This window comes from Caloenas nicobarica, chromosome 1 (assembly GCF_036013445.1).
Source record: "Caloenas nicobarica isolate bCalNic1 chromosome 1, bCalNic1.hap1, whole genome shotgun sequence".
NCBI lineage: Eukaryota > Metazoa > Chordata > Aves > Columbiformes > Columbidae > Caloenas > Caloenas nicobarica.
The window spans coordinates 110,501,320-110,527,969 of NC_088245.1; the positions used below are offsets into that span (position 1 = coordinate 110,501,320).

At 37.4% G+C, this 26,650-nt stretch overlaps 1 protein-coding gene across 1 annotated transcript in view; it reads left to right on the plus strand.

Annotated features, from left to right (window-relative positions):
* The window catches only part of PDK3 (pyruvate dehydrogenase kinase 3), a 56,970-nt gene extending 32,776 nt beyond the window's left edge, over window positions 1–24,194 (plus strand). Inside the window, exons 4-11 of the mRNA XM_065630165.1 lie at window positions 3,075–3,259; window positions 4,867–4,956; window positions 8,580–8,657; window positions 10,865–10,941; window positions 12,095–12,196; window positions 12,744–12,854; window positions 17,722–17,835; window positions 18,881–24,194. Coding sequence (XP_065486237.1) covers window positions 3,075–3,259; window positions 4,867–4,956; window positions 8,580–8,657; window positions 10,865–10,941; window positions 12,095–12,196; window positions 12,744–12,854; window positions 17,722–17,835; window positions 18,881–19,024 — 901 coding nt within the window. The 3' untranslated portion in view covers window positions 19,025–24,194. The remainder of the gene's footprint in view (window positions 1–3,074; window positions 3,260–4,866; window positions 4,957–8,579; window positions 8,658–10,864; window positions 10,942–12,094; window positions 12,197–12,743; window positions 12,855–17,721; window positions 17,836–18,880) is intronic.
* The last annotated feature ends 2,456 nt before the right edge of the window (window positions 24,195–26,650 follow it).

Here is a 26,650-nt window from a genome sequence, read left to right on the forward strand (position 1 = left end):
GGTGTGCGGGGGAGTGTCCTGGAACTGAGAGCAACTGGAGTAGTAAGCTGCCAGTGTGTCTAGAGCTAACACACACAAGAAACTTAGTAAATAAGAAGTAACTTTCCTTTCTGCAGCATGAAGGTTAAAATAGTGATTCTGTTAGCAATTTGAAATAAGTAAATATTGGAGTCAATTAGATTAAGAAGGTGCCATTTTGTTACTTTCAAGTAATGTGAAATGCTATTGCAAAGTAGCTACGCTTTCTAGTAGAGAAATCTTTCAGAGTGTGAACTTGTACCTGTCTTTCTGGTGATTTTCAGCTACCTCTTCTTTTTTAAAGAGCAGCCAACTGAAAAAACTCCATTGCATGTCTGTTCCATTTAAAAGGATTTTTTTCAGTCTACTCATCACATTCTTGTCTTTTGTCTTTCAGATAATACTACCCATAAAAGAGACATAGCAAAAATTCCCTTTGTTTTTATATTGATTTTCTTATGAGTTGCTTTCTTGCACTGTGATGACAGATCAAAACAGAATAATGTATACAGTCATTAGGGAGTTAAATAATAACTTGGGACATTCCTTAATTGTCTTTGCAGAAGTCTAAAGGCTTAATTTATTTAACAGCAATGGTAAGGCCTTAAATATTCTTAATACACAAGCCACTGAAGCTCACTTGACTAAAATAGTTTCATATTAATAATTTCTCATCTGTCGAACCAATGACATTATTTATTCATTGTGGTTTTGAAAATACGATTCACTGAATTTTGAAAAAAACAGTTATTGCTAAATAAAATTTTCAGAGCTATTCTGGAGTACTCCCCACTCAGCTAATCCCATAAACATTTTAAAAATTCCTTGATATGGTCTCCCACGTTTTTGAGCACAGTAAAAGCTTTGTGTCTTTCAGGGGGGTGGGGGGTGGTAAGAAATGAGTGGTAAAATTAAGGAAATGTGTTTTGATTTCTGCCCTGCTGCTTTGAAACATGCCTATGTACTTTCATGTATTGGGTCCTTTAAAAGCATCTGCTTTACGGAAGCACTTGAATGAACTCAGTTATCTTTGAAGATGGAACTGGAGGCTTGTCATAGCACTGTAATAATGAAGAATTCCTTTATTTTGTGTATTTGCACACTAAACTTCAGCTCCGATTTGCTGGTCTGTAGCAGATAAACCTCTTAGCCCTTGGTTTGCCTGTCGGCGTGCTCTGTGCTTTCAAGCACTTTAGTAGTGAACAGTTTGCCCTCGTGGAGCATGTAGGCATCATGTTTTATATTGTGGATAGTGGAGGTATTTAAAAACAAATAGCAAAGCTGCCAACAAATAGCAGTTAGTAGAGTGTTGTCAGCTGTCTTTCAGATGTGACTGTAAATGTTGCTTCTCAGCTCTGGTTTTAGGTGGCATCTTGTTGCTCTGACACAGAGAAGCAGCATGAGTACAGCCAGGCAGGAGCCTTGTCTCAGTCTCGGTGGTTACAGGTCACACAGAATTAGGACTTAATAAACATGAAAGGAGTTTACAAACCTTTTAAACATTAAAATATTTTAAGCTGTCCAGTCAGCAAGATCAGTAAGTAAGAGAACAGTCATTCTGTACTGTGATACTCTTTAGGTTGGGGACAGTTAAAACTTCCCCTTTTCTATGCAACAAAATAGTGTTGAAAGGCTGACGTTAACACATAGGCAAAAACTGGTGCTTAGACTGAGGGTGATGAAAAAAGCTATTAAAAATCCTACATTCCTTTGGAGCTGGCACTACAGAGTGGCAGAAATAATTTTAAAAGCATATCACTTGATAAGAGTGGTATGATGCACAATCAAATGATTGTCTTGGCCAAGTGGTTATGAAAAGGAAGGAAGCACCTCTTTTAAATGTGGTGAGTAACTGGTGGCCTTTTTTACTTTTGGTAGTCTTAATGTTATTTCCTTCCTTAGCTGGTGTATATTCTACTTTTGATAAAAGTAATTTATACATCTCTTTTCCATGTTCATTATAAATCTACTGAGAATGTTTTGGTGTTGTGTTTGTGTGTTGTGTGTTGTTTGGTTTGGTGTGTTGGTTTTTTTTAAGGCATCTGTAGATTTGCAGATACAGGCATAGCTGAATGAGTTTCCCAGCTGTGCTTTCTTTTGAAAGCTGCATTTCACTTTGTGCACTTTTTTAAACAAGATCATGTAATCGTTGTGGTGTTAATATTCATTAAGATTAAAGAATGTAGCAGAGTTGACTAGTACTGATTTTCTGTATCTAGGCTTCAGAAAGCTAATAATAATAAACATTTCAAGTATGCATGAGTCTGCATGCATGGGGGGGTAAAAAAGGATGAGCACTTTGAAGATTGTAGTTGTTGAGCTGCATTGGCAGGAGAAACAAAAATCCTCCAAGCAGTTTCAAAGTAAGTGCTTGTTACCAGGTGCTTGTTAAAAGCCATGGAAGTGATATTCTAAAACTACCAGAGGAATATTCGAGCTACCAGAGGGAAGAGCCCATCCGAGCAGCGTTATATGCGCTCTGCCATCCAGCGGTTTAAAGGGAAACTGAACAGCAGTCCCACTGATGATAATAGTTACCTACCTTGACACTCAGCCAGAATAGATGCCAGGTCAAGAAAATGCATTCAAAAGTTACACTGCGCCGGCTGAGGTGTTGGAAAGAAAATACGAAGTGTAAAACTTCTCGGGGAATTATGAAGGGCAGTCAGGTTGTTTTTCCTGAGTTTCCTTTCCAATCTCCCAGCTACTGTTGTTTGCAGAGAATGAGAGTTACCACAGTGCATATGACTGCAATAAAAGAAAATCTTTTGTTCTCTGTTCACGTCGAAGAGAGATTTAAAGGAATGTTTTGGGGAGGAATAACTTAATTGGAGGCCCTAAATATTTCACAGATCTCATGAGTGAGAGGTTGACCAAATATTTCTCTTTAAATAGGTTTGTTTAGATACTGCTATATTTTTATCTTCCGATATTTTTTTTGTTAACTAGGAGGGATAGTAAACAGCTAAAATAGTTATGCTGTGGGAAGTTGAAAACAAGTGAGATTGAGTTTAATTATACTTTTAACAAGCTGTTTCTAATTTTGTTTCCTCTAGCTTTTTAGATGTTTTAATTAAAGTCAGGAACAGACACAATGATGTGGTTCCAACCATGGCACAAGGAGTGATTGAATACAAGGAAAAATATGGCTTTGATCCATTTGTTAGCAGTAACATCCAGTATTTTCTAGATAGATTCTACACCAACCGCATCTCTTTCCGTATGCTTATTAACCAGCACAGTAAGTAACTCCTTTTTTCATCTTTGAGAATTCATTAGTTATTGCTTGTAAACCTGAAGCCATAGGCTTGTGGGGTTTTTGTTTGTTTTTGTGTGCGTGGGTTGTGGTTTTTTTTAATACTCATGACTAATTCTTAATATTCTGTGCTAATTATGGTTGAAAGATGACAACCGGTTTATTTGGTACTTCACAGGTACCAGAAATGAATCCAAGCCACCAGTACACTTTGTTTTAGAATTGTCAGACTTCATCAGCGTGGCTGTCACTTTCTAATCTTGTTGGCAGAGACAACTTGCGCAGTGATACACGAAGTATTTTTAGGTAGTAGTAGAGTAGCTGTATCTTTCTTCTCATGAATCTCTCAACATAGTTTGTAGAGCTGATGTTTATTTCCTAATGAAATGCAAGGATGCCATAAATATTGAATAGGTTATGCACTGTATGCACTATATGTATTTTTATTGATTTTTTTTTTTCAGCAAGCTATCTGGACTTTCTCACCTTATAAAGAGGTTCAGTATTTCTAGCTTACATTTTAAATTATATCACTTGTGCTCTTTCATTTGTTGTTACTAACAGACTTACATTTTTATATTCGTATTACAGAGTGAAAGGAGTTACTTGCACAGCTCTTATAATCCAGTATGTGCAACCATGCAGGAAGGGATCTGTATAAAGTTAAGGACAGTCTTGTGATCTCTTTTAGTGTATCTTGTGCCTTTTAGCTCTAGAGCTTCATTCAGTGTTCTGCTTTCGTGAGCTCTTAAACTGTAGTACACCACAGCTAATGCATATTCTAGAGTAGTGTAAGGTACTTTCCTACAAGTTGTGTGTCTTTCCAGTAACCTTTTATGTGACCAACAAATGCCTTGCAGTGTGTGTACAAATAAGTTTGATGTGGCAAAGCATACAAAATAAAATAAATGTGTACTTTGTACTGCATCTGCTTCTTATCAGAGCTGACTATCTTGCTAAAAGTGCAGAAAATTACTTCTGAAAAAAAGTGTGAAGCCTTTCTGCTTCCTGGAGAGCTAAACTCTCCATGAAGGATCTGGTGAGTGCCAGACCTTTGTGCAAAGGAGGGAGTGGGGAGCAAACAGCTGAGAGTCAGGGAGAAAGTCAAGTGCGTGAGACCTCTGTGCCAGCTGTGAAATTGCAGCTTAGGTGAGTGTAAAAGGCTTTTAATGCTGTCTTGTAGTTCCTCAGTCCTTTCTACTGTGATATTTTCATTGTTGTGAGGGCTTCTGTTCTGACATAATGGCATGAACAAAGCGTTTTGCATTTTAGTTTTATCTAACTTTTGATAGTCCACTTCAAAATGTAGGTTTTCACCTTAACCCTCCTACACCACTATTTCTGTTTTAATTAGTTGTAGCTATGTAAAAAAAAAAAAAAAAAAAAAAAGAGAGAGAAAAAGGAGGGGGAAAAAAAAAAGAAAAAGGAGTGAAGCAAGTAGTCTTCCTAAACAAGGATTCTGGCAATTTACTAGAGTATCTTTTTTACAAAATTATGCACTATCCAGTAAGTTTCAGATACCATCAGATTTAAACTTTCTGGGCTGCCTCAAGTGTAATAGACAACTTACTGCCATTTCTTTTTCCTTTTAGCACTTCTTTTTGGTGGAGATATTAATCCTGCTCATCCGAAACATATTGGAAGTATTGATCCTAATTGTGATGTGGCAGAGGTGGTTAAAGGTAAGATGAAGTTAATACTTTTGTTGAGAAAAAAACTCCACAACTTAGAATATGCATAAATACGTTATTGAGATACAAGAGACCAAAAGTGATTTACATTCATTCAATGAAATTAAAAAAAAAAAAAAAAAGAAAAAAAGAAAAAAAAGAAGAAATGGAAGTTCTGCAGTTACTCACAATAAAGCCATGGGCTTAATGAGGCTTACTAATGTATTTATTATTGAGAATGGCTAATAATTTGGTATGTTAACAGAACTAAGAAAACAATGGAATTTTTTAATAACTTTAATTGGTCCTTTTAAGTATCAGATTAAGTATCTAAGTGTTTTGTTAAAATTTAGATGCTTTCTTCTCTAAAATAGTTAGAAGCACGTTCTCAGATACTGCTTCTTTATCTAATGCTGGCACTAAAGAAAATGGAGAACAAGTGAAAGTTTCCAATTTGTTCAGCTAGGCCTTTGAATAAAATGTCTTCAGGTGTACAGATATTCCAGTGCAACTCCCCACTACTATGTGCATCTGATCACATCAGTCTCCCTATACAGCAGACATATATGTCATGGTTGTATCCGAATGATCTGGCACAGCCCCATTTGAAATCCTGTTTGCTTAATAAATCCATTTTGCTTCATGTTGTGAATGTTCATAGGCTTTCAGAATGTTAGTAAGTAGGTATGAGGCAATGCTGTCTGCTTCAAGAACTTGTTTATTGAAGGTTCACACTCCTTGTGTATCTGTTTACAAATACAGGTCTTGCTGTAGGAGTGAATTTTACCCTCTGTCCTCTGCTGTTTGTGCAGCTGCAAGAGGGGAAGAATGTTTCTCCCCTTCACTTTCAGCCTTTGGGTGAAGTAAGAGGGAAACCATTCTTATGTCAGACTTTGTGCCTGGTAGCTGGTTTTATAATGTAGGTGCTTTTTGCTGTTATTAGGGCTTCTTGGGTTCTAGCTCTCTTTGGCTCAAAGATGGCCTTTTTTCAGCAGCTTTCTTTTCTTTTGATTCATCTTACTCCACTTTGACCTCAGCATTTTATATGTTACAGTCATGTTGTTTATTTAGATATTCATTCTAATGAATCTATTTGATCATCAAATCAATAGTTGCTGCCTTGGATAGAGGAGTGCATAGTGTCAGAAGGTGCTCATTCCAGTTCAAGCCAGTAGCTAAAATACATCTTCCACATCTGAAGAAATAATCACTAACAAAACAAGGGCATTGTAAACAGTGTTGTCTTTCCAAGAAACAAGCCTGTCTGGAGTCAAGGTGATTGAGGCCATTTCCTTGTAGAAATGTTGGAGGGATTAATGTACGTTCTGTGTACTCTGCTAGGTCCAAAATGTTCTGCTTCACAGGCAGCATTCTGAGCAATTCGTCAAAGTTAAGATGTTGATTTTGGCACTGTGTGTGGCAACTACAAGCTCTGTATGCCCTTCAGACATAAAAGAAATTATTTAAACAGCCACTTCTTTCTTCAAGCAGCTCCACCAAGTGTTGTGTCTGTAACTGCCTGAGGTAGGTCTCTGTATCTCACTGACTGTCCTACAATAAGCTTTTTGAGCTTACAGCAAATCCTGCCTTGTTCCTGAAGCCAGGATTTTAGATGTACTGGTAGATCCTTTGCTCTTGTTGCTGCTTACCTCCAGCTACAACACGAAGCGTGCTTTGAACTTCGCAGTCTCTTTTACAGTCTTAGGACTCTGCCAAAGAGTTGGCTTTTAGAGGAAGGTAAAATGTAGGACCGCACTTAGCCTCTGTTTGACATAGTTTTGCTTGGGGCTGGATATTTTACTGGATCATGAAATGATAGTACCTTCCTGTTCGTCTTGAGGGTGTTAAGTTGGCTACTCCTTGAAAACAGGTGAGAATGATATATAATATATAATTTAGGGAGGCTAAATGGATTTATTCAGGGCCTTTTTGTTCTCTCAAGTTTTGCGTAGTGACTGTGTCTGCTCCACATCTATGTATTTGAGGACTTCTGGTTTATTCCCACACAGTTATTGATTTGCTTTTTAGAGGCCTTGAAGTTTTTCTCCACAATAAGAATTCAACTCCTGCCCCCTGGATCCATATCTAATTTTCACTTCTGTGATGTGGAAACTCTTTGAAATGTCCTTGACATATTCCTTTCTTTATGTAGATAGGCTTATGGTCATACTAGCTATATTGCTATCTTCAGCTTTTGATGACTGAGTCAAGATTGTGGCTGTGCTTATACCACTTTTTTTTCTAAAGCACAGGATCATTCCCAAGACCATCAAGTTCTGAGATGATCTTAGAATATGGTGTAAGTGTAGGTATTACTTCACATTTTTTTTCCTAGATTATGCACACCCCAGACTGAGGTTCTCTGTACAGCTTGGAAATTAAATGGGATTTTGATCTTTTTACTAGAGTATGTTTTACTGTGTTAATGACAGGACCCTTTTAGAAAGTCTTTGGAGCTGGTCATCTTGACACAAAAGATTCCTACTGGATAGCTGATTTTGTGAGACATTCCTGGGATTCGATGAAGAATATTTCCAGTGTTGATTAGCTCCATTTTACTAGACCTCAAGCAGCATTTGTGTCAACCTTGTGTGATGTGTCCAGCCTTGCAGATGTCAGAAAAACTGATAGAAATATTTCTTCAGAAAACAGGGCACATTATAGATATCTCTGTAGCCATCTTGAAGGAGGACAATTATAGGTAATCAACACTTTCTGGGGACTAGTGATTTTACTTTTTGTGCTTGTCACATAGCCCTGAGTCTCGGCAGGGACTGTTTTCTTTCATAGTGTCACTTGGGGCAGGAGGAAGAAGGTCCATGTGGGGTGAGGTCAAATGCAATTGTTATGGTATCTGAGCAAATTTTTCTCTGTCTGCAGAACTGCCCATCTGTGTTTGCTCTTAGCCCACACTTGCTACAGAGAAGCTATTTCTGTTAACTGCAATGCTTAAGCTAGGTTAAAACATCTTTGAGTTTGTGTTTTCTCTTTAACGCTGCTTGTTTCTAAAACACTTTTGCAAATGAGATGCCAATGAATATTTAGAACCACTAAGAAATCTTTCAAAGAAAAGAGGACTTAAACTTTTGTGCTGTAACTTGACAATATATAAAGCCTGATTTGGATTATGGGGAGGGATTTTATTTTTGTTCAGTAGGAAAGAATGAAAAATCTTAAATATTCCAGCTTTCCCCCCAAAAGACCTTGAAAATCAAGTATTGTAAACAGTTATTGTGTTTGGAAAAAACTGAATTTATGGTTGCAATGTTATCCTTTTTTATTTGGGATGGAAAGAACAAGCATTAAATAGTGATTGGGACATGACAAATAAGTAGATATTACGGCCAGCCTAAGATTGTACCCTTCTGGTTTTCAGGCTCTGAACAAAGACAAAAAATAGTTTGTCTCTAGTAATTTGCTTTTGTTTATAGAGCTTTAAATAGAATTCGCCCTTTCTTGACAAATGGGCTATAAGCATACAGAGAAAAAGGGATTCGAATGAATACTAGTTTCACACTTGTAAACTAGTTACTAAAATTAGTGTTCTGCTTGTAGTCCTTTACTTAGAGGATGAACTTTACTAGTTGTTTCTGGATGATTTTGCTAAGTCCATGCTCTGTTCTGCTGTTTTGTAGATGCCTATGAAACAGCAAAGATGTTATGTGAACAGTACTATCAGGTGGCACCTGATCTGGAAGTCGAAGAATTCAATGGTAATGGTGAAATTAATTTAACTGATGTACTTAAGAGAAAGCATTTCTCATATCTGTGATTTCTAGTTTTGTTAATGAATTGTAAGTTATAATTTGAACTCTGCAGTTCTATATGCAGAGCTATTTTTCTTCTAATGTGTCTACATGGGCGCCTGAATTATAGTTTATCATCATGAGGTTTACTTTTGATGATGATTGCAGAGTGCTATCTGCTGAATTTGCTATCACTTTAAGGAAGATCACTTTAAGTGATCAAGAATCCTCATAACTGGGAAGGAAATATGCCTGCCTTCTAAGTAATCTTTTAATAGAGCTGAAATTTCTTTCATTTTGAAGTATGCTTATGAATTCCACTGTCAGTCTCTGTACCAGTGGTGAGCTCTTCTGTGTGAGATGGCAAAAATAGAATTTTTTTTTGCATAGTCTATACCTTAAGTCCTATCAAACTTCTCACATGAAAATCTGTTTCAAGTTGATTGTAAAGATGAAAATTGGATGCTATGAATCTGATAGGACAGTCCTTGTCAGTGTATTGACTGATTTTTTTTTTTTTTTTTTTTTTTTTTGGTTTGGTTTGGTTTTTTTGTTCATCATTTATATTGACAAAAGGGAGATTATTTTTTTCAAGTTAAAAAAATAAATTGTCTTAAGTGATCCTCTCACACATTTGGGACAGCTGTTCAAACATAAGAATAAGGGGTTTCCAAACTTCAGCAGAAGAATTGCAAAAGTCTCAGAAATGGGTAACACTCAAAATGGAGAGTATGACATATGAGAACATATGTTGCTCTAAGTGCTATTTAATATTGTAGAAATACTTCTTTACATAAAGTGATATTGTCAACCAGCCCCCTCTGCAAAACCAAAGGACCCAACCTTCCTCCCTCCAAAACTACGTGATTTTTAGAGCTAAAAGTACCAAGTGTAGCAGAGGAATCAATGCAAAATTCATTTGAAGGCTTAAGCAAAAAGATCAAACAGTAGAGAAACAAGTTGCTGGATCTCATTTAAAAAAACCAAAAAACCCCCACAAAAACAAGGAAAGAATTGCTTGTTTCCTTTAAAGTAGCTTGGTATCAACACGAGGAAAGTGACTTTGCGAATTATGTCACAAGAGCAACAATAACTTGTTTTCTACATGTACTCTGCCTCAAATGAGTGTGAATCAGCCTGCCTTGGTTTTGGTGGTGCATAAGAGAATTGGAATATGGGCTCTGACAAAATTAACATAAACCAGCAAGTTGCCTTGCAACTAATTATGCACAGCATTGTTTTGGGCTTCTCTTTTTTGTAGGAGTTTTCACTACTGTGCCTCTTAAAGTAATAACTGGTAGTATTCTCAGCCCTCAGTGCCAAAAAGGATGAAGTTGACTCCAGTCACATTTTGTATGCATGTTGAATCTTCCTGCAGTTTATGAAGCAAGCATTTAGAGACTTTTCTTCAATCTGAGCTGCTGCTGAGTCTCACAAGCTGTGACTATATAATTTATGCCAGCAGATATTTTATATTTGGTGTTTGTTTAGGGATTACTGCATCTTCAGCGCCAAAACTGTCCTGGAATGTGTTAAATGCAGCTCTATTATTTCCTGCCAAATCAATTAGCACTCTGGCACTCAGAGCTGTGCCAAGCCATACGCCTCTGCTGAAACACTAACAACAGTACAACAGTGGACAAACAATTCAGTTATGATTTGGAGTAAGAAAACTGTGATATTGTTTGAAATATATTTTGACAATTTTTATGAATACTTTACATTTTATGTGTTTTAATTAAGGGAAAATATGTAGATGTTTTTAGACTATTTAAGCAGTGATTTTTTTTCTTTTTTAGTTTAATCTTTTTGTGCAGCAAATATTATGCTTAAATACTATGTGTGTTAAAGTGGGAAAGTTCTCTTAGTTCAGCATATATTGTTAGTACTAAACCAACTACAGCTTTGTGAAGTTTCATATCTAAACAAAGTCTACTGACATAGATGTCTGAATCTCTTCCAACCTAAATGATTCTATGATTAGAATGTGTTATTTCAGGTGATAGCAGTAACTGAAATTTATGTTTTTACTCATGGAGCTAATCTTGCACTTGGAAAATTAGAACATGCTTGCATACTTGTCTTCACCTACAGTTTCATGTTATTCTTGTAAATAGAAATGGTACAAAACACTGTTTTGAAAAAAAAAAATAATTATTTTTTTTTTTTTTTAGCTAAAGCTCCAAACAAGCCTATTCAAGTAGTCTATGTACCTTCTCATTTGTTTCATATGTTATTTGAATTATTCAAGGTAGGTTGCACTTGTTAATATTTGGAAGGGTTTAGTGAACTTACATTACTGTTGAACTTGAGATTATTTTCAGTTACAGCTCTTAAATATTATTTCAGTTTTCCTTTCTTAAGCTTATTCTTAAACAAGTGAAGAGGGTTTGAAACTGTTAAAAGCTATGCTTACAACCCTCTCTTATGCCCTTGTGTACTTAAAAAAATGTTCTGTATTCCCACTCCTTTTGTGCTTCTACAGCTGATTAACTGAAACCTCTCATGATAGTCTATTTTTGCAATGATGATATAGCTTGCAGTTTTCGTGAGCTTGCTTCTTTATTGGGTATTTGAGGACTGGTTAGGATCAGTGTCTTTTGTTTATTGTGGAAATGGCCCATACGGAATGACAGTGAAAAGGGGAACATGTGAAAGCTATTGTATGCTTTCCAATAAGATAGGTTGTCTCTAGGTGGTGCAATTGAACACTAGAAATTCAGGGGAAAAATGTATTTGGTCTGAGAGGAACTTTTCCTAAGTAATGATATTTTGGGTTTGATTTCTGGTATTTTTCAAGTATGTTCATTTAAGTCTTCCTGTATTTTGCCATTTGTAATATTAGTTCTAGGACAGAACAGGTGAGAATTTGTACACTACTTGTAGGTATGTTTTGGTATGAGTCATGAAACAGTATGAAACCAGTAAATTGTAGCTGTAAGTAACGGTAATCCGTGACAGATCGGCAGTGGAAACTCTGTTAATTGATATTATAAAGCCAGATTGATAGATGGTAATCTACCAATTATGTGACCCAGGCTGAGAAAATCAAAGCTTGTTCTCTGTGGTGAATGTCATTTTTGTTGTTCTGCAAGGTGAAGGTGAAGGACATTGTCTGTCATGCCTTAGGTATAACTACTTGATTTCACAATCGAGTTCTGTGGCTGTATATCAAATAGATAAAAGTATGTATAGTGGAGTTCTGATGTAAAAGTTTAACTGGATAATTAATAGGCTTGAAAGCACTTCTTGAATTGGTTTTAAATACGGCCTTTTCTGTGTTGTGTACAAATGTAGGACAAAGTATCTAGATTTAAGAAAATAAATGGTAGTTCTAAGTTGTAGCAAAAAGCATGTATGATGAAGTTAGAATCAAAGGCACTTTTTTTTTCTTTTATCTTCAGAATTCAATGAGAGCTACGGTGGAATTGCATGAAGGTAAGAAAGAAGGCTATCCATCGATCAAAACCTTAGTCACTTTGGGGAAAGAAGATCTATCTATTAAGGTAAATGCCTAAAAATAATATGCAGTTTACACACCTGCTAGGTTTAGAATAGTATGAATTGTAATTTGAAAAGGCAAATTATCACTTCTGACACTTGCTTTGTACTCATTAGAATAGAATTTTTCCAGTTGGGAGGAACCTGCAATGACCATCTAGTCCGACTACCTGACCACTTCAGGGCTGACCCAAAGTTAAAGCATGTTGTTAAGGGCTTTGTCCAAATGCCCAACACTGACAGGCATGGGGCATCAACCACCTCTCGAGGGAGCCTGTTCCAGTGTTTGGCCACCCTCTCAGTAAAGAAATGCTTCATTACGTTGAGTTTGAACCTCCCCTGGTGCAGCGTTGAGCCATTCCCATGCATCCTGTCCCTGGACACCAGGGAGGAAGAGCTCAGCACCTCCCTCTCCACTTCCCCCCTCAGCCTCCTTTATTCCAAACTAGAAGAGCCCAAAGTATTTCTAAAGTTACCTAGATAATGCTGCTTGAATTTTCCAGGTTTTTTTCAGAACACAATGTTTAAAGCTCTTAACTTTTCATTCCTTAGATAAGTGATCAAGGTGGAGGTGTACCTTTAAGAAAAATAGACAGATTGTTTAACTACATGTACTCAACAGCACCCAAGCCTAGTTTGGAGCCTTCGAGAGCTGTGCCTTTGGTAAGCAATTGCAGTATGTATTTAAGTGTCCCTTTGCACTACTCTGGTTGTACATTTCCCTTTACTGCAATATACTGGATCAGGTTTTTCATTGAAGAAATTGTTTATCATTAGCAATTCTATGCAGGTAAAACATATCAGGAGAAAATGGGTTCTGTTGTCACCACTTAGTCTTTGGAAGAGAAAATTGCTTTTCTTTGTCTTGACATTATATTCTTGGAAACAGGCATATCTGCATAAGCACAATATTTTCACAGGTTAATGGACAGGATTTTTAGTGTCGTATTACTGAGAAGGTGGATAACCTAATGAGCTCCTCTTTGGTGTGTAAATTACTGTTTATTTAAGTTTCCTACAATAAATGTATTGAAAAAGTGAGCCACGCTGACAGAATTATAGCACTTGAGAAGCCTCCTGGTAATGCAGAAGCTTATATTGAACTTTGAAAATTGTTTTTATATAAGTTATGGACTGTAAAAACACATGAAAAGAAATTGCCAAACCTGTATGTGATATGAACAGTTCTGGTATGTTCCTGTTCAGTTGGAAATACCTCTTGTGATATTCCCTTCTGAGATGTATCAGGGTCAGATTTCAAACAAACAGAATTTCCCCCAGTTTCTTCTGAGCAGAGAATTATTTCAGTGTTGAATGTGTAGATTCTTTTAGCAAGTATGAGTTTTAAAGTTATAATTAAAATTAAATTATTTCTAAATTTATTAAATTACGTATTGGCTCTTTGTGATAAAAATGATATAGCTACTGTTCCATTTGACTGGCTTTCAATAAGTGTATTAATACTGATACAGTGTTCTTGCCTCTTAGCTTTGTTCTCTGTTGCTTCTGACGCAATCCTTTATCTTCAAGGATGTCGAGAAAAAGTTAATTCTTTGAGAAATTTCCTTTCCCTATTTAGGAACACTCTCATCTAGCTTGTTCTTGGGTGATTTTCTTTTTTTTTTCCTGCTGTGATACTTTTCTTAGCTGCCTGAAAGCACTGCAAGCAGAGAATGTGGCACAGAGAGTATGGGATTATTTCTGATATAAAATAATCCAGTGGACTGAGGGTGAAACCAGTTCAGAGTGGTTCAGAGATAATAAAATTCCTTTTAGATTTTTAGCAGAAAGTCTTTATGGTACTGTCTTAGTCCACAGTTCAGAACGTGGTGACAGGTAAGTGTATTGCATTGTTTTTATTGCATTGTTTGATGTCAGTGTGGTGGATGTGAAACCCAGTTTTGTGTCTGCATTGACTTGATATTAAACCCTCACAGCTCCTACCTCTCTCTACAACACATTTTAGTAATACGTTTCAAACTTCTGTTTTTTCATAGAAAATATTCTTGAACAGAATGAGTGATAGGGAACATGTCTTAATTCTAATATAAATTTGTCTCTTTATGTCAAGAAGGGTAGAATCTTTCTTGATTCAAAATCTGCCTTTATTCTGTCTCACTTTTTATCAGCAATTTACTGTATCAGCCTACAAGGATTTCCTGAAACTTGTTCTCACTATAAACTTACACCTTGATTACCAGTTGTATTCACTATTAAAATGTCTCTTCCTTCGTGGCTCTCTGATTGTAAAATGTGTTCATCTTAGGATTGACAGTATTTTTTTTCTCTGTACATCTGTAGCTATGTATTCCTGTGTTTATTTCTTCATCTTCAAGACTGCTTGTTTTGATTCTGTGGCATTTATGCTTAGTATTCTTCTACTGTACCCTATTTTCAGGCCTGGTTTTCCTCTTCAGTCTAAAAGTCATTGCGGTCAGACCGGCAAAATATCCCCCTCTTTTGTGAACCTGCCAGCTTTTGCCCTGTCAGTCTGACCGGTGCCTGTACGTGACTGAACATCACAAAGAGTCGTTAAACTCTGTTATTTATATGTGTGTGCAGAAAAAGTCAAGAACTGGGAGTCTGTGGCATATCTTTTCACTAAAAGGAAAAAGGATTTAGCAGTGAAGCTTGACACATTATGTGTTATGGCCCAGATCCAGTTATAAAAACAATTATGCTATACTTTGTATGTCAGTCTAGAAATAAAACTCCTTCAGCAGAAAGGTTCCACGAAAATCCTCTTCAAAGCCCATATAGAAAGAGTTTCTTTATTCCTTAGTGCCAAATACCAAACCACTTAATAATTGTGGTGCTCCAGAAGGTAGCTTGTGTCATTCTTGACTTAGATAGTATTCTAAACTGAATTGCAGTGCAGTGTAAATAAGACATTTTTCTGTTCTAACACTTCTTCCCTTTGTTATATGATCCCCTGTCTAGTTTATGAAACATTCATGGATTTGGGGAGTGGAAGAGAGATCTTTTTGTTGACTGGTGAAAATTCTTTCTCAGTGTCATTGCAAATGTTGTTTACAAACTGCCAAAACCCCTTGTTACCATGGCAGCATTCGGATTCTAGCAGGTCTTGTGTTCATCTATACTGCTATACTCATAGTGGAAACATTAGAAACACATGGTAATGTTTCATGATAATTAGGTTTTCTTAGAGGATTTAGTGATTCTCTCTGGCAGCATTTGTTTATAGTGGGAGAAACATGGCTTAAATTAGGTTTGATTAAACCTGTACACTAGTAACACAGAAATTTAATAATTTTCTATTTGTACAATGCATACTGTAATATTTAATGAGAAATTGACTCTAAAAAGCTTTCCCTTCTCAAAGTAGATGTGCTGTCATTGACTATATTCTGTCCTCTAGGGCAAGCACAGACCTGTGTAGTGATCACTTCTTGTTAGTTGTCTTTTGCAAAATAGACCTTTTTGCAAGGTTTTGCCTCTCATCTGGGACCTGTTGTCTTCATACTTTTCATAAGTTAGCTGGTTTGGAAAATACTCTGAAGACAATGTAGAGAAGAGACTGACAGGAAATTTTTGGAAGAGGGCTGTATGAAATAAGTACGTGGGCTAGCACAGAGCATTAAAAGATCTTCCTGAAAGGAGGAGGAAGCAAACACAAGTTGAGCATAGGTTCTAAGGAGGTGTAATTCTGGAGAGAGGAAAGTATAATGTGTGTTCAGGATTGCTTGATACTGTCCTTTACTTGAGCTGTTCCTGGGGGCATGTACAATCTACAATTTGTCTTTTGGTTGCTGCGCTTTTTAATTTCTGTAATGTATTTTTTGTCTGGTCTCCAGAAAAGATACTAGTCAACTTTTGGTATTTTTTTAGTTCTTTCTAAGATAGTCAAATACTTTCCATTATTTAGAGGTTAAGAAAGAAATGCATCTACCTTCAAGCCCACACATTTGAAAGTGGTGCATGTGTCTCTAATGGGAGTCTTTGAGAATTACATTTTTAAAGCATACTGTTCGAAAAAGTGCAGCTAAGTAACTGTTTTAGCTGTGGAAAGGGGCACTAATAACTGTGACAAATGGTGTGAGTTGAGAAGGGCATCTCTGGCATTTGTTTCTCATTTTGCTCATAAAAACTGAGTGAGCAACTCTAACCCATTTAAGATCACTATATTTAGACTTCTGTAAAAACAAGGCAAAGAGGTCAAAAGATACTGTAGAGATAATAGATGATAGCAAGAGAATTTGGGATGGATACTGTACTACAAAGTTCTTAAATGTTCACCCCTTCCTGAAGAGATTTCCTGTAAAGTGATACCACATATTAGCTATGTCAAATGCTCACAAGGCCTTCTCTCTTTTGTATAATTTTGGGGCTTTGTTTTTAAGATTCAGGGCATGATTCTCAGTTATCTGTCAGGTTGCTTTTGTAGAAATATTATCGTGGAATTGAGTTTATCGGTTTTCTGAAAACTTTAGGTGTCTAATTCTGCTTGTAATCCACCCTTACAGAAAAGTTGTATTACTCCATTGGCTTGTGTATCCTTCTTTTCAAATGCTTGTGTGTCTGGAGTCCTTCCTTTATTGCTCTGGATAGTCCTGAAAAATTAAGGGGGGGTTCAGGTGAGTAATCAATCACGGTGATTCTCAGCACGTACCCAGTCATCTGAAAGATATGTAGACCAAAATCTTACTCCCTAGCTGCAGTGAGAGACTTGGGTGTTATTATAACTTTTTCTGACAAGAGTGGGTTGGAAAAGGTGCCAAATATTGACCTTGTTGCAGCTATGGTTATGAATATCAGTGTTGTAAATTTAAAATCTAAAATTTGTACCTGTCAAGTCTTCCGTGCTTTGAAAATTGTGTGGTCTGTACAGGGGTCTCAGTCCTCAGGTCATTTAGTGCTGTGGAATCCTCATCTTTTGTTAAATGGGGAACAACAGCGAGGATTCTTTGCTTGTATTGCTTTGTATGTAGTCTTCTGCAGTAGCCTCCTGATCTCTATTGCAGTGTGGCATCAGCAATCACTTAATAGTGTGACCTAGATGAAGTAAACACAATTGTCTGTGGCTTTCTTATGTAGTCTCCTAAGTGTGGAGAAATTTGAGAATAATAATCCTGGGCTTGGAGTAGAAAAAAAGTGCTGTCAAGATTTGATTTTTACCAATGAAAGAATGGAATATTACAGCGATGGTAATCATAGTGAGGAAGCAGCAGAGAGTATCGGTTTGCTTTGATGATTGGTGGCACCATGTACTGTATGCTACACCTACCTACCTATTTGAGAAAACGCAAAATGGACAAGGTAATCCTAACAAAGGACTGACGTTTTTCCCTTTTCTGTACTTAAACTAAAAAAATATGCCTAGGGAAAAAAAAAGATTGCTCAAAAGGCTGAATACCAACTTATAGTGTTGGCTGAGTAATGAAGGAAATCTTGAAAAGTAATGATCGCAAATCTAATATTTAGGCATCTTCTGGTTTTTATAAGTGATTGCAGTGATTGCATGTTTTTTAACTTTCCATCATGATTTTTGTTTTGTTTCTTGTTTTTGTAGGCTGGGTTTGGCTATGGCTTGCCAATTTCTCGTCTGTATGCAAGGTACTTTCAAGGTGACCTTAAACTCTACTCAATGGAAGGCGTTGGTTCAGATGCTGTAATTTATTTGAAGGTATGAATCTGACCCTTTTATAGACTAGTAATGCAGTGCAATTTGTTCATAGCAGGCTGAATAAGTGACCTTTCTCTCTTTTCACTCTTCAACTTGTTTTCAAACTTGTAATTGCCATGTTTGTTGTTTTTTGTCTAAATCAGTTATACAGAACTCTAAAAATCAAGGTTATAAATATTAATGTGGCACTAATAATACTTAGTATGCTTTGATTTTTTTTTTTTCAGTGCTCCGTGCTGGATCTTTGCATTTTGTTAATCCGTCATAAGTGCTGAATTTTCAAAGAACTGTGTGATGAGAGATAATTTTGGTTAATATTTTTTGATTGCAAAAAATTTTGACCACTGAAAACTGATAAGATTGACTAACTCCTGACTAGTACAGATGTTATTTTTCTATGCAGTTCTTGACCTCTGTGCAATAGACTGTATTGACCCTGTTGTCATTTTTGGGGAGATTCCAGACTACTCAGGGTTCTGAATGTAACATGTAGCTCATGTGCAGGTCACTGGCTTAGCATTGTCACTGTGCCTTGCTGTGTGTCGTAGTTGTGGAATCCCGTGCAAACTTCAGTTTCTGGTGCATTTAATCCTCTGTGTGTGTGTGCAAAGGAAAAAGGTGTGATCTTTCTCAGGGACATGTTAATGGACTGACCCAGATCAGTCCTCACACATCAGTGCACCGACAGAGTCAGAGTCTGCTAGAGAAGTGAAATGTTTCAGTAAAGTAGCTGTCTGCCCCATGTCAACGACAAATCTCTCTAAAATGTTTTTGACCAAAACGTGTTTTCTTGCTATCTTTGTAGGCACTACTCCCTCGAAAGAAGGGAAATATTTTAAAGTGTTATTATTTTCTTTTACCTTTTACTGTGACTAGAGCAATTAAGCACAGCTGAAGTATTTTCAAAATAGTGTTGTGACAGGTAGCATTTGGTTAACTGAGACAGCTGTTCGATGCAGAAGTTGTGACTGTAGAACCCTGCAGAATAAGATCTTGGTCTTGGTATCTCTGATGACATCTTACCATTGCTTTTGTTTTTCCATAGGCCCTTTCAAGTGAATCATTTGAAAGACTTCCCGTTTTTAATAAGTCAGCATGGCGGCACTACAAGACCACACCTGAAGCAGATGACTGGAGCAATCCTAGCAGTGAACCAAGGGATGCTTCTAAATATAAAGCTAATCGATAAGTTGCCGCCTTTTGTCTCTGTTGGAGATGACCTCTACATTCAGTAAAAAGTCTCTGCTTTGTTCCAAGATCCTTCAAACCACAATAGCTAGTTACTTCCAAACAAAGACCTAATCAGGGCATTGAAAAATACTAAGAACAAAGTGATGATTGGGACTTAAAGGAAGGCACTAAGCACGTTTGGTATGTGAATCCTGTCTGCTTCACCAGAATATGCTTGGTTGCTTCAGTCATGCATTGGCAACAGGGATCACACTGTGATTGCACTTAAGAATACAATGTTGTAGCAAAAAATACTATTGGAAATGGCCAATTTTTATTCCAATATAAGGATTGGCAAGATGTGCAGAATCCCTTTAAATGGTGAATAGTATCTTGCACAGCAATATGGTGTAAGATAAAAATTCTAATGTAGTTAAACATATGCTTTGAAAATCCACTTTTTGCTGCGTTTTATATTGCACAGTGTCACCTTTTACAGAAAATCCCTTTGAGCTCTCCAGATCTTATATCTAATGGGCTTATAAATGCATAGTTCTAAAAAGGGTTGTGCAGCTTTAAACTGATGCTTTCCCCAATTCCCAAATCCATTCATCAAGTGCATACAAACATTATGTGGTTATGAGACATTGGGACTTCCACTTCATGGTATGCACCTTAACAATTTTCTTGGCACGCAAACACAGAAATGCATTTCTATACATTTTTCCTTGTTTGGGGGAAAGATCGTAAGTAGTTAGATCATCTCTCCATGCAAGAAATTCTGTCAATATGGGGCAGAGGGGTAATTACAATTCATGTTTATTTCCCATCATTTCTGGGGAGGTTGGGAAGGGGAGAGAAATGCCGAAATGCCAGACAGCCAGTCATACAAATGAATTTGCCTTAAGAGTGTTGGTTGCTTAGAACCTGATTAGTTTAAAACCTGTAAATAGTTTGCAAAGTTATTTATATATTCAATGTCTGACTATAGTCTGGTAATTGAATTTGTAGTGTATATAAAGATGTTGTACACCATCTTTTGGAAAGTGTCATTGCTCTAAATACATGAAACTGGAAATATCATAGAAATGGGAGGAACAAAACATAGCTAGTACCTGATTTAAGGAAAAAAAATCAAAGAGAAAAAAACCTAAGTATTTTCCCCTTAAACGTATTGTAAGAGTTACTGCTGACTATTAGGAAACTGTTCTTCACCAAGCCTTTGCCAAATACTGTTTCTGATACTATGAAAAATGTGTGAAGTTTAGAAGTTCTGGTGATATCCTAGCTACGAGAATAAAGTAGATGAGTTGTAAGCAACTGCACCCTCAGTTTCTCCTAGGTGTTTTCGTAGTTTTTTGGAAGATACTGCAGATTTTGGCATGGAAAAATGAGACTTGTTTACTAATATTGTGGGAGAAGTGTCCCTTTTGTCATCCCAGTATTTATTTTTACAAAGAACTGCTCTGTTAGGTAAACAGGGATATGTTGAGAAATTCCTAGGTATTTTTTAAAAAAAATAAAATCTTAGTTTGACTTAATGATAATACTTTGCACTTCCATAGCACATTTCCTCAAAGGATTACAAAGTGCTTTGAGCAATAAACTTCATGTAGCCCTGTTTCTGAATAGTCGGAGTCCTTACCTTGCAGACAAACAATTTGTACGTGAACAGTTCAGGAGTTTGCAGGGCTTGAGGTTTGGTGGGCTTCACTGCACCCTACAGATAAGTCACATTGGAGCTCCAGGTTGGTTGTGGCACAGGTCTCTGCAGAGCTGGTCTGCGGGGGCCTCCCCCAGCCCCCTCTGCCAGCAGGGAGGGAGGGGGAATGTGCTGATGGGGACATGCTCTTCTGGTCCCAAACTGGACTCGTTTGGCCCTGGCTGGGGCATCTTTAGGTGGCAGGGTGAGGATGAAACACCTTGTAGCCTCCAGAGCAATAATTTCCTAAAATTGCAGGCACTGCTGCAGAGAAGGCAAATTGCTATTCAAGCAACACAGCTGTGCTGCTGGGGTGAAATTGGAGCAATAGGTTGACTGAAACACCAGTTGGAAGTCATATCTACTAAAATTTAAACACTTCTGCTCTCACCCATAACTTCCTACTGTTTTTTAAATTCATTTCAAGCTGTATGTGTTTGCTAGTAATCGCAGAGGAGGGCTTGCTTAAAAACAGAAATTCGTAATGAAGCTATTTTCGCAGTTGCATCTGGTCAGTTTTTCCCAGAATATTACCTAAAACATTCCAAGGAAGAAGATAGTTTGTCTAAGAAGCTGAGTTTCAGCTTTTGTTGGCAGTTGTATTTTGAAGTAGTAAATACTGACCTGGTGCCTATTTTTGGCTGTCTCCTTGTACATAGAGAGGAGAGGGAACAGAAAGAAAAGAAAGGTTGCAGGCATATTGAACTTGTTTTCATGAAGTGAATATAAACCATGGAAGCCAATGAATGAAAGGCGAAGATACTGTGGAGGGTGTTATGGTGTGTTAGTAATTTCACTTTTTTTATTCACAAAAGCAACTGGCTGACTTTCAGGACTGAAGTGCTCTAGTACTTGAAAACTTGTCCCTTCAAGTCCCTTGAAACAGCACCTATTTCCAAGAACCCTGAGCATGTACAAGCAGCTCAAAGCAGGAAGGTGGAGCACGAGGAATGCATTTTCTTTCCATTTCCCAAGGTCTGTTCATGAGCATTACAGTCAATATAAGTGAGAAGCAACTTTTCTCCTCTCTGACCTTGTCTAGGCAGCCTGTTCTTTAGGGGAGATCCCAGGTATGCCTTAAGCTGTTCTTCACTCGTTGTCCTCATGCCATACTTCTGTATAGGGGTATTAGTCTGAAAACTGTCTTAAAAAATAACAGCAGCAGACCTTTGATTAGAAGAGAGGGGTTTTTGTTAGTGACTATGTGTGAAAAATGAGGGTGGATGGATTTTTCATATGGCTAGTTTAACTACAGGTACTGATCTTTTTTTCACTACTTCTACCTTTGATTGGAGTCTGTTATAAGTATCTGTTTTAATATCTTGGGGTTGTTAATTCAAACTTTCTGGTGATATAAAAGTATATTTTGTTTTTATGGCTTTCAGATGTATGGCCTGATAATGTTATTGCAACCTGCTTTGTCTTGAGTTACAGGGCATATAAATAGAAAAAAAAAATGTTTTCAGTGAAAATGCTTCCTATCTGCTGTGTTTAGTGATTAACAGAAACAAACTGAGCAAGAGATGTTTCCTCCTCAATTCTTCCTGAGAATTTACAAACAACTTCTGTGTGTTGTAGTGTAAGAAATAGTTTTACTTTTTTGTCCAGAGTGCATTTTTCTGCTGTATGTGCCTTGAATGTAATCTATTAATCCCCTGCCTAGTTTAGTACTGATACTGAAGTCTTTCCAAATTATATACATATTTGTGCTCCCTGTTTTTCTAGTCTTTGTTTTGAGGCCAACAAAGGATCTTTCAGAGTCAGCACTTGATGAGAAATATTCAGGAGATACCAAAATGCTTCTTTTACAACTCAGTTGCAGTGTCTTTGCCTCTGTGCTTGATTGTCATGGCCCAGGATGGTACTGAGAAGGTCTTTGTGCTGCTGCAGTTTGTGCTCCCTCTCGGGCAGTGTTTAAAGCAGGTCCCCTGGCACGTGCTGAAAAAATATGGAGATTAATTGTAGTTGTCTTGGAAAACTCAAGCTATCTTTTGGCTGTGTAAACTACACTTGCTGCTCCAGCTGGATAACATACTTTTCTTTCTCCTCAGTGGCATCTAGAGTTTGCTTTGAAACGGCTGTTCACTTTCTCCAAAAAGCAAGGAAGAGTGATCTTTCAGTGTAGTGCAATCTCCTATTCACCTCCACCCAAACTTAGTGTTTAGGGTGAAATCTCGTCCTCATTGACATGGAAGACATTTTCCCCTCTCTCTCCTTTAATAAGCACTTCTAGATCCTTATGTGGTAGGTGCAGCAAAGTGGTCTTGATTGATATAAGTAATTTTGTAGGAAGTGGCTTAAATGTTTATTGTTAATATTTATCTCTTGAGGATAACCAGGTCCGATCCTGTGGTGTTCAGTTTCCTTGCACGTTTCCTCAGTTGCCATCTATTAATAGATGCTGTGGTTTCTAATAGCACTTCATCTCTTCTTCCTGACATACCTGCCAATGGACTAATACATATAAACATGGTTTTGTAGAACTTAGGAGAATATGATGGCACACAACAGAGTGAGGTATTACTGAGCTTAAAGGTGAGTTTATTCATAAATGAGGAATATATTAATAGTTACAAATTGTGTAGCAACTTCAGGGCTGAATCTTGCAAATACTTGCACAAGTAAACAGTGTATGAGACTAATCTCACTTAAAGGAATCTGTTCTCAGGATCAGGACTTAAGCTGTTGACATTAATTTGAAACAATGAAGATTTATGTAACTGAAGTGGCTTTCTAATTAAAAATAAATATGAAAATTTAAAGTTCACGTGCTTTAATTGCAGTATTATGTTGCCTTAAAAGATCTCAGAAATTGGCAGAGAACTTGTCTGTTTCTTAAACCTGGAGACTTTTTAATGTATCAGTAGGACTGCTGTGTTTCTTATGATTCTGATGTGGTCGAACTAGTATTAATTGCTTTATAAGCATTTTTGCTTTGAATTCTGTGGTGCTGAGAGGTGCCAGATTGACGGTCCTTTCAAATCCCTTCCCTCTGTAGATCATGTCAGGTGATGGCAGGACATGTTTCTCCCAAGATGTGCCCTCTGAGCTCTCAGCTGTCCAGCAAGGACTGTCCTTGCACGAGGGACCTGCTGGCTCTTCCACCCTCACCATCCCTGCTGAACTGTTCACAGTTGCTAAATGTGTAGTGGGTTTTATGACTGAGCTTCTGACGCGGGTGGAAATTGAGTCAATTTGTTCCCAACATCAGCTACTGGTGGGCTGGCCTGTGTTCACCTGGCACCCAAGAGGGAACAAGGTCTCGTGTGGCCTTTCCTCTGAGGTGGCGTTGTTTGAACCAACTGAAGCTCTAACAGAGGAGTGGGAAGCTGATTTTTCATGAGACTTCTTGGTGATGTTTTGTATTTAATTTCAAGTCTTCTGTAACTTGTGTTGGAATTGTTTCTAGTCCAATAACTCGTGTATATAATTTGTGTATACTCTTCCTTTTTTTTCATTGCTGACAAATAAAAATATGTAAAGTCTACATGATGACATTTTTAAGGGACTTATTCGGTTTCACACTCTATGGAGCTTAGTTTGGGATTTGGTAGCTCAAGTTAACACAGATGCCTGCAGAGGGCACCCTCAGAGAGCTGCAGCTGGGAGCTCAGAGCAATTTTAGACAAAAGTGTCCATTTCAGTAAATCGGTGTCTGTCAGTATGATGTAGGACACTTGGAAACTGCCCGCTACCTTATGCACTCAGTAAAATGGCCAGGTCCTGTACATGATAATGTACAATTTAACCAACTTTACAAAATATTTTACAAATAGCTGCATGTGATGGAGGAAGAGGTCGGATTCCTGATTTCTTCCAGCATATTTGAATACATTTTGTCTTGCTGTTATTCTGTGCACTTAATGATGGAGAATGATCATTTGCTAAACATATTTTACAGCAAGAGAACTAACGTTTCTAGATCTTTAATGGCATATGAAAGTATTTTATGAAGGTGCTTGATACACAACTGTTAGTGCTCAAATATATAATTAATATCTAACTTTCTGTTTTTCAATAAACAGTGGAACAGTTGGGTAAAACCGGCAAAAAGATCACCTTGGGCACTTCCCTGTAGATAGAGTTTCATTCAGTTAATGAATGAAGTCAGTTCTGTGGATGGCATGATAGTACTACCGCTCTTTGCATAATGACTAACCACATTTAATTAGCTTCCATGTAGTTTTTCTCTATGTTCTTAATGACAAACTGACTTGAATTCCCAGAAATTGGAAGTCAAAAGGTGTCAGAACAGATGTACTTGATGTCATGGCATTTTCCTGCATTTCTTTAAAAGATCCAGACTCTGAGCTTGCTGGTGCTTTCTGACAGTTCCGCACGTTCCCTGTGTGTCTGTGATACAAGTATGTGCTGTGGGATGTCTTGAAGAAAAGGTACTATTGAGGGGAGAAAAAAAGAAAAAAAAAAATATTAAACCACCCAAGATTTGCCATGCGTTTTGGATTGTTTAGTTTGGAACGTGCTGTTTTGGGGGGAATCTTATTAGTTCTAACATAGAATATGCCTTATGCACTTTTCTATTTGCATGTGAACAATATGAATATTTAAAATGTCCTCCTTGTTCTTTGATGGAAAAAATGCACACATTTGGGAGACACCTTTTAGATAACCAAAGGAATAAAAAAGACATTTTCTCTAAGGGATAGATTTGTATTTTGTTTTAACATTTGGATTTTAATATTTGTAGCAGTTCAAACTTAGGACACTGTTAAAAACAAAATGTAGTAGTTAACTTTTAGACTAATGATACAAAATATCTTAAGTATGGCCAAGTGGCAAAGTAACTGAGTTCCTACTTTATGCATTAGTTTTTAGATGAAAAATCTGGAGACTAGTATGGCATGTTGTACATTAAAGTAACACAACCCTGTTGATATTCAAAGCTAGTCACTTGTGAAGAGCAGGTTATAATTAATTAATCCACTTTTCCTAAATGGATGATGGCTTTGCAGTTCACAGTTTCTTTATTTTATAGAAAACCAGGGTTTGTTTGTAGGGAAATAGGATTAGAGAATGATAGAATAGGGTTAAAAAATTCCATGATGTGCTGAAGAGGCTATAATTTATTGTAACAAAGCTGTTTCTAGAATTCGATATACATGCAAGACTTGACATGTGGCTGCAGCCTGGTCAGTGCTGCTGTGGGGGATTTTCCCTTTGAGTGTTCCTGCCTTCAGAGGCTTAGGCACCGGAATAATTGTTTTGAGGTAATGGACCCTTTTCTTGATCAGTTCGGTTAAACATTTTTTTAAAAAATTTTTTGCTCGGTTTTGTACTTGTGAAATCCGTGCCTTGCAACCGCATTTTCACTTCTGTTTACCACGGTCATTTACAAACAAAAAGGCCAAAAAAGTCTTTAGATTCCTGGATCCCTCAGCTTTCCCTTACCAGCAGTTTTGTTTGGGGCCTTTCTGCCAACAGGAGCCGTCAGTCACAGGAGTCACTGCACTGTTTGATCCCTGAGAACCAGACTGACCAGCCGGATCCCCAGGCAGCACCTGCCGACCCTGACGAGCTGCTTGTAGCCCCAAACACTTGGGTTCACCTGCCCCTCGAGATGTGCTCCTGGTCATGAGCTCTGCTGCACCAGCAAGTGCCACCTCTGCAGATCAGGGGATTTCAGGCTGCTTTAAAAAAGGAGAATCCTGGTTCTTTCCCATGTGCTTGTTGAAGTCAGTTAATGGCAGAGAATCAGGTGGAGTAAGCATTTGTGGTGTCATCCCCCCTCAAATGCATGTCTGGGCTCTTCCAGGTATTTACTGCTGTGCTGTGGTTATTTAACATTGTTTGCTGGGCAGCAAAAGGAATCCCTCCTGCCGGTGGAGGTGAGACTTTTATCCAAAAGCTAAATGTACATGGAAAGCTGAGCTACCAAAATGACAAGAGGAAAATATTGGAAGTACTCAAAAATCCTGGTGACTC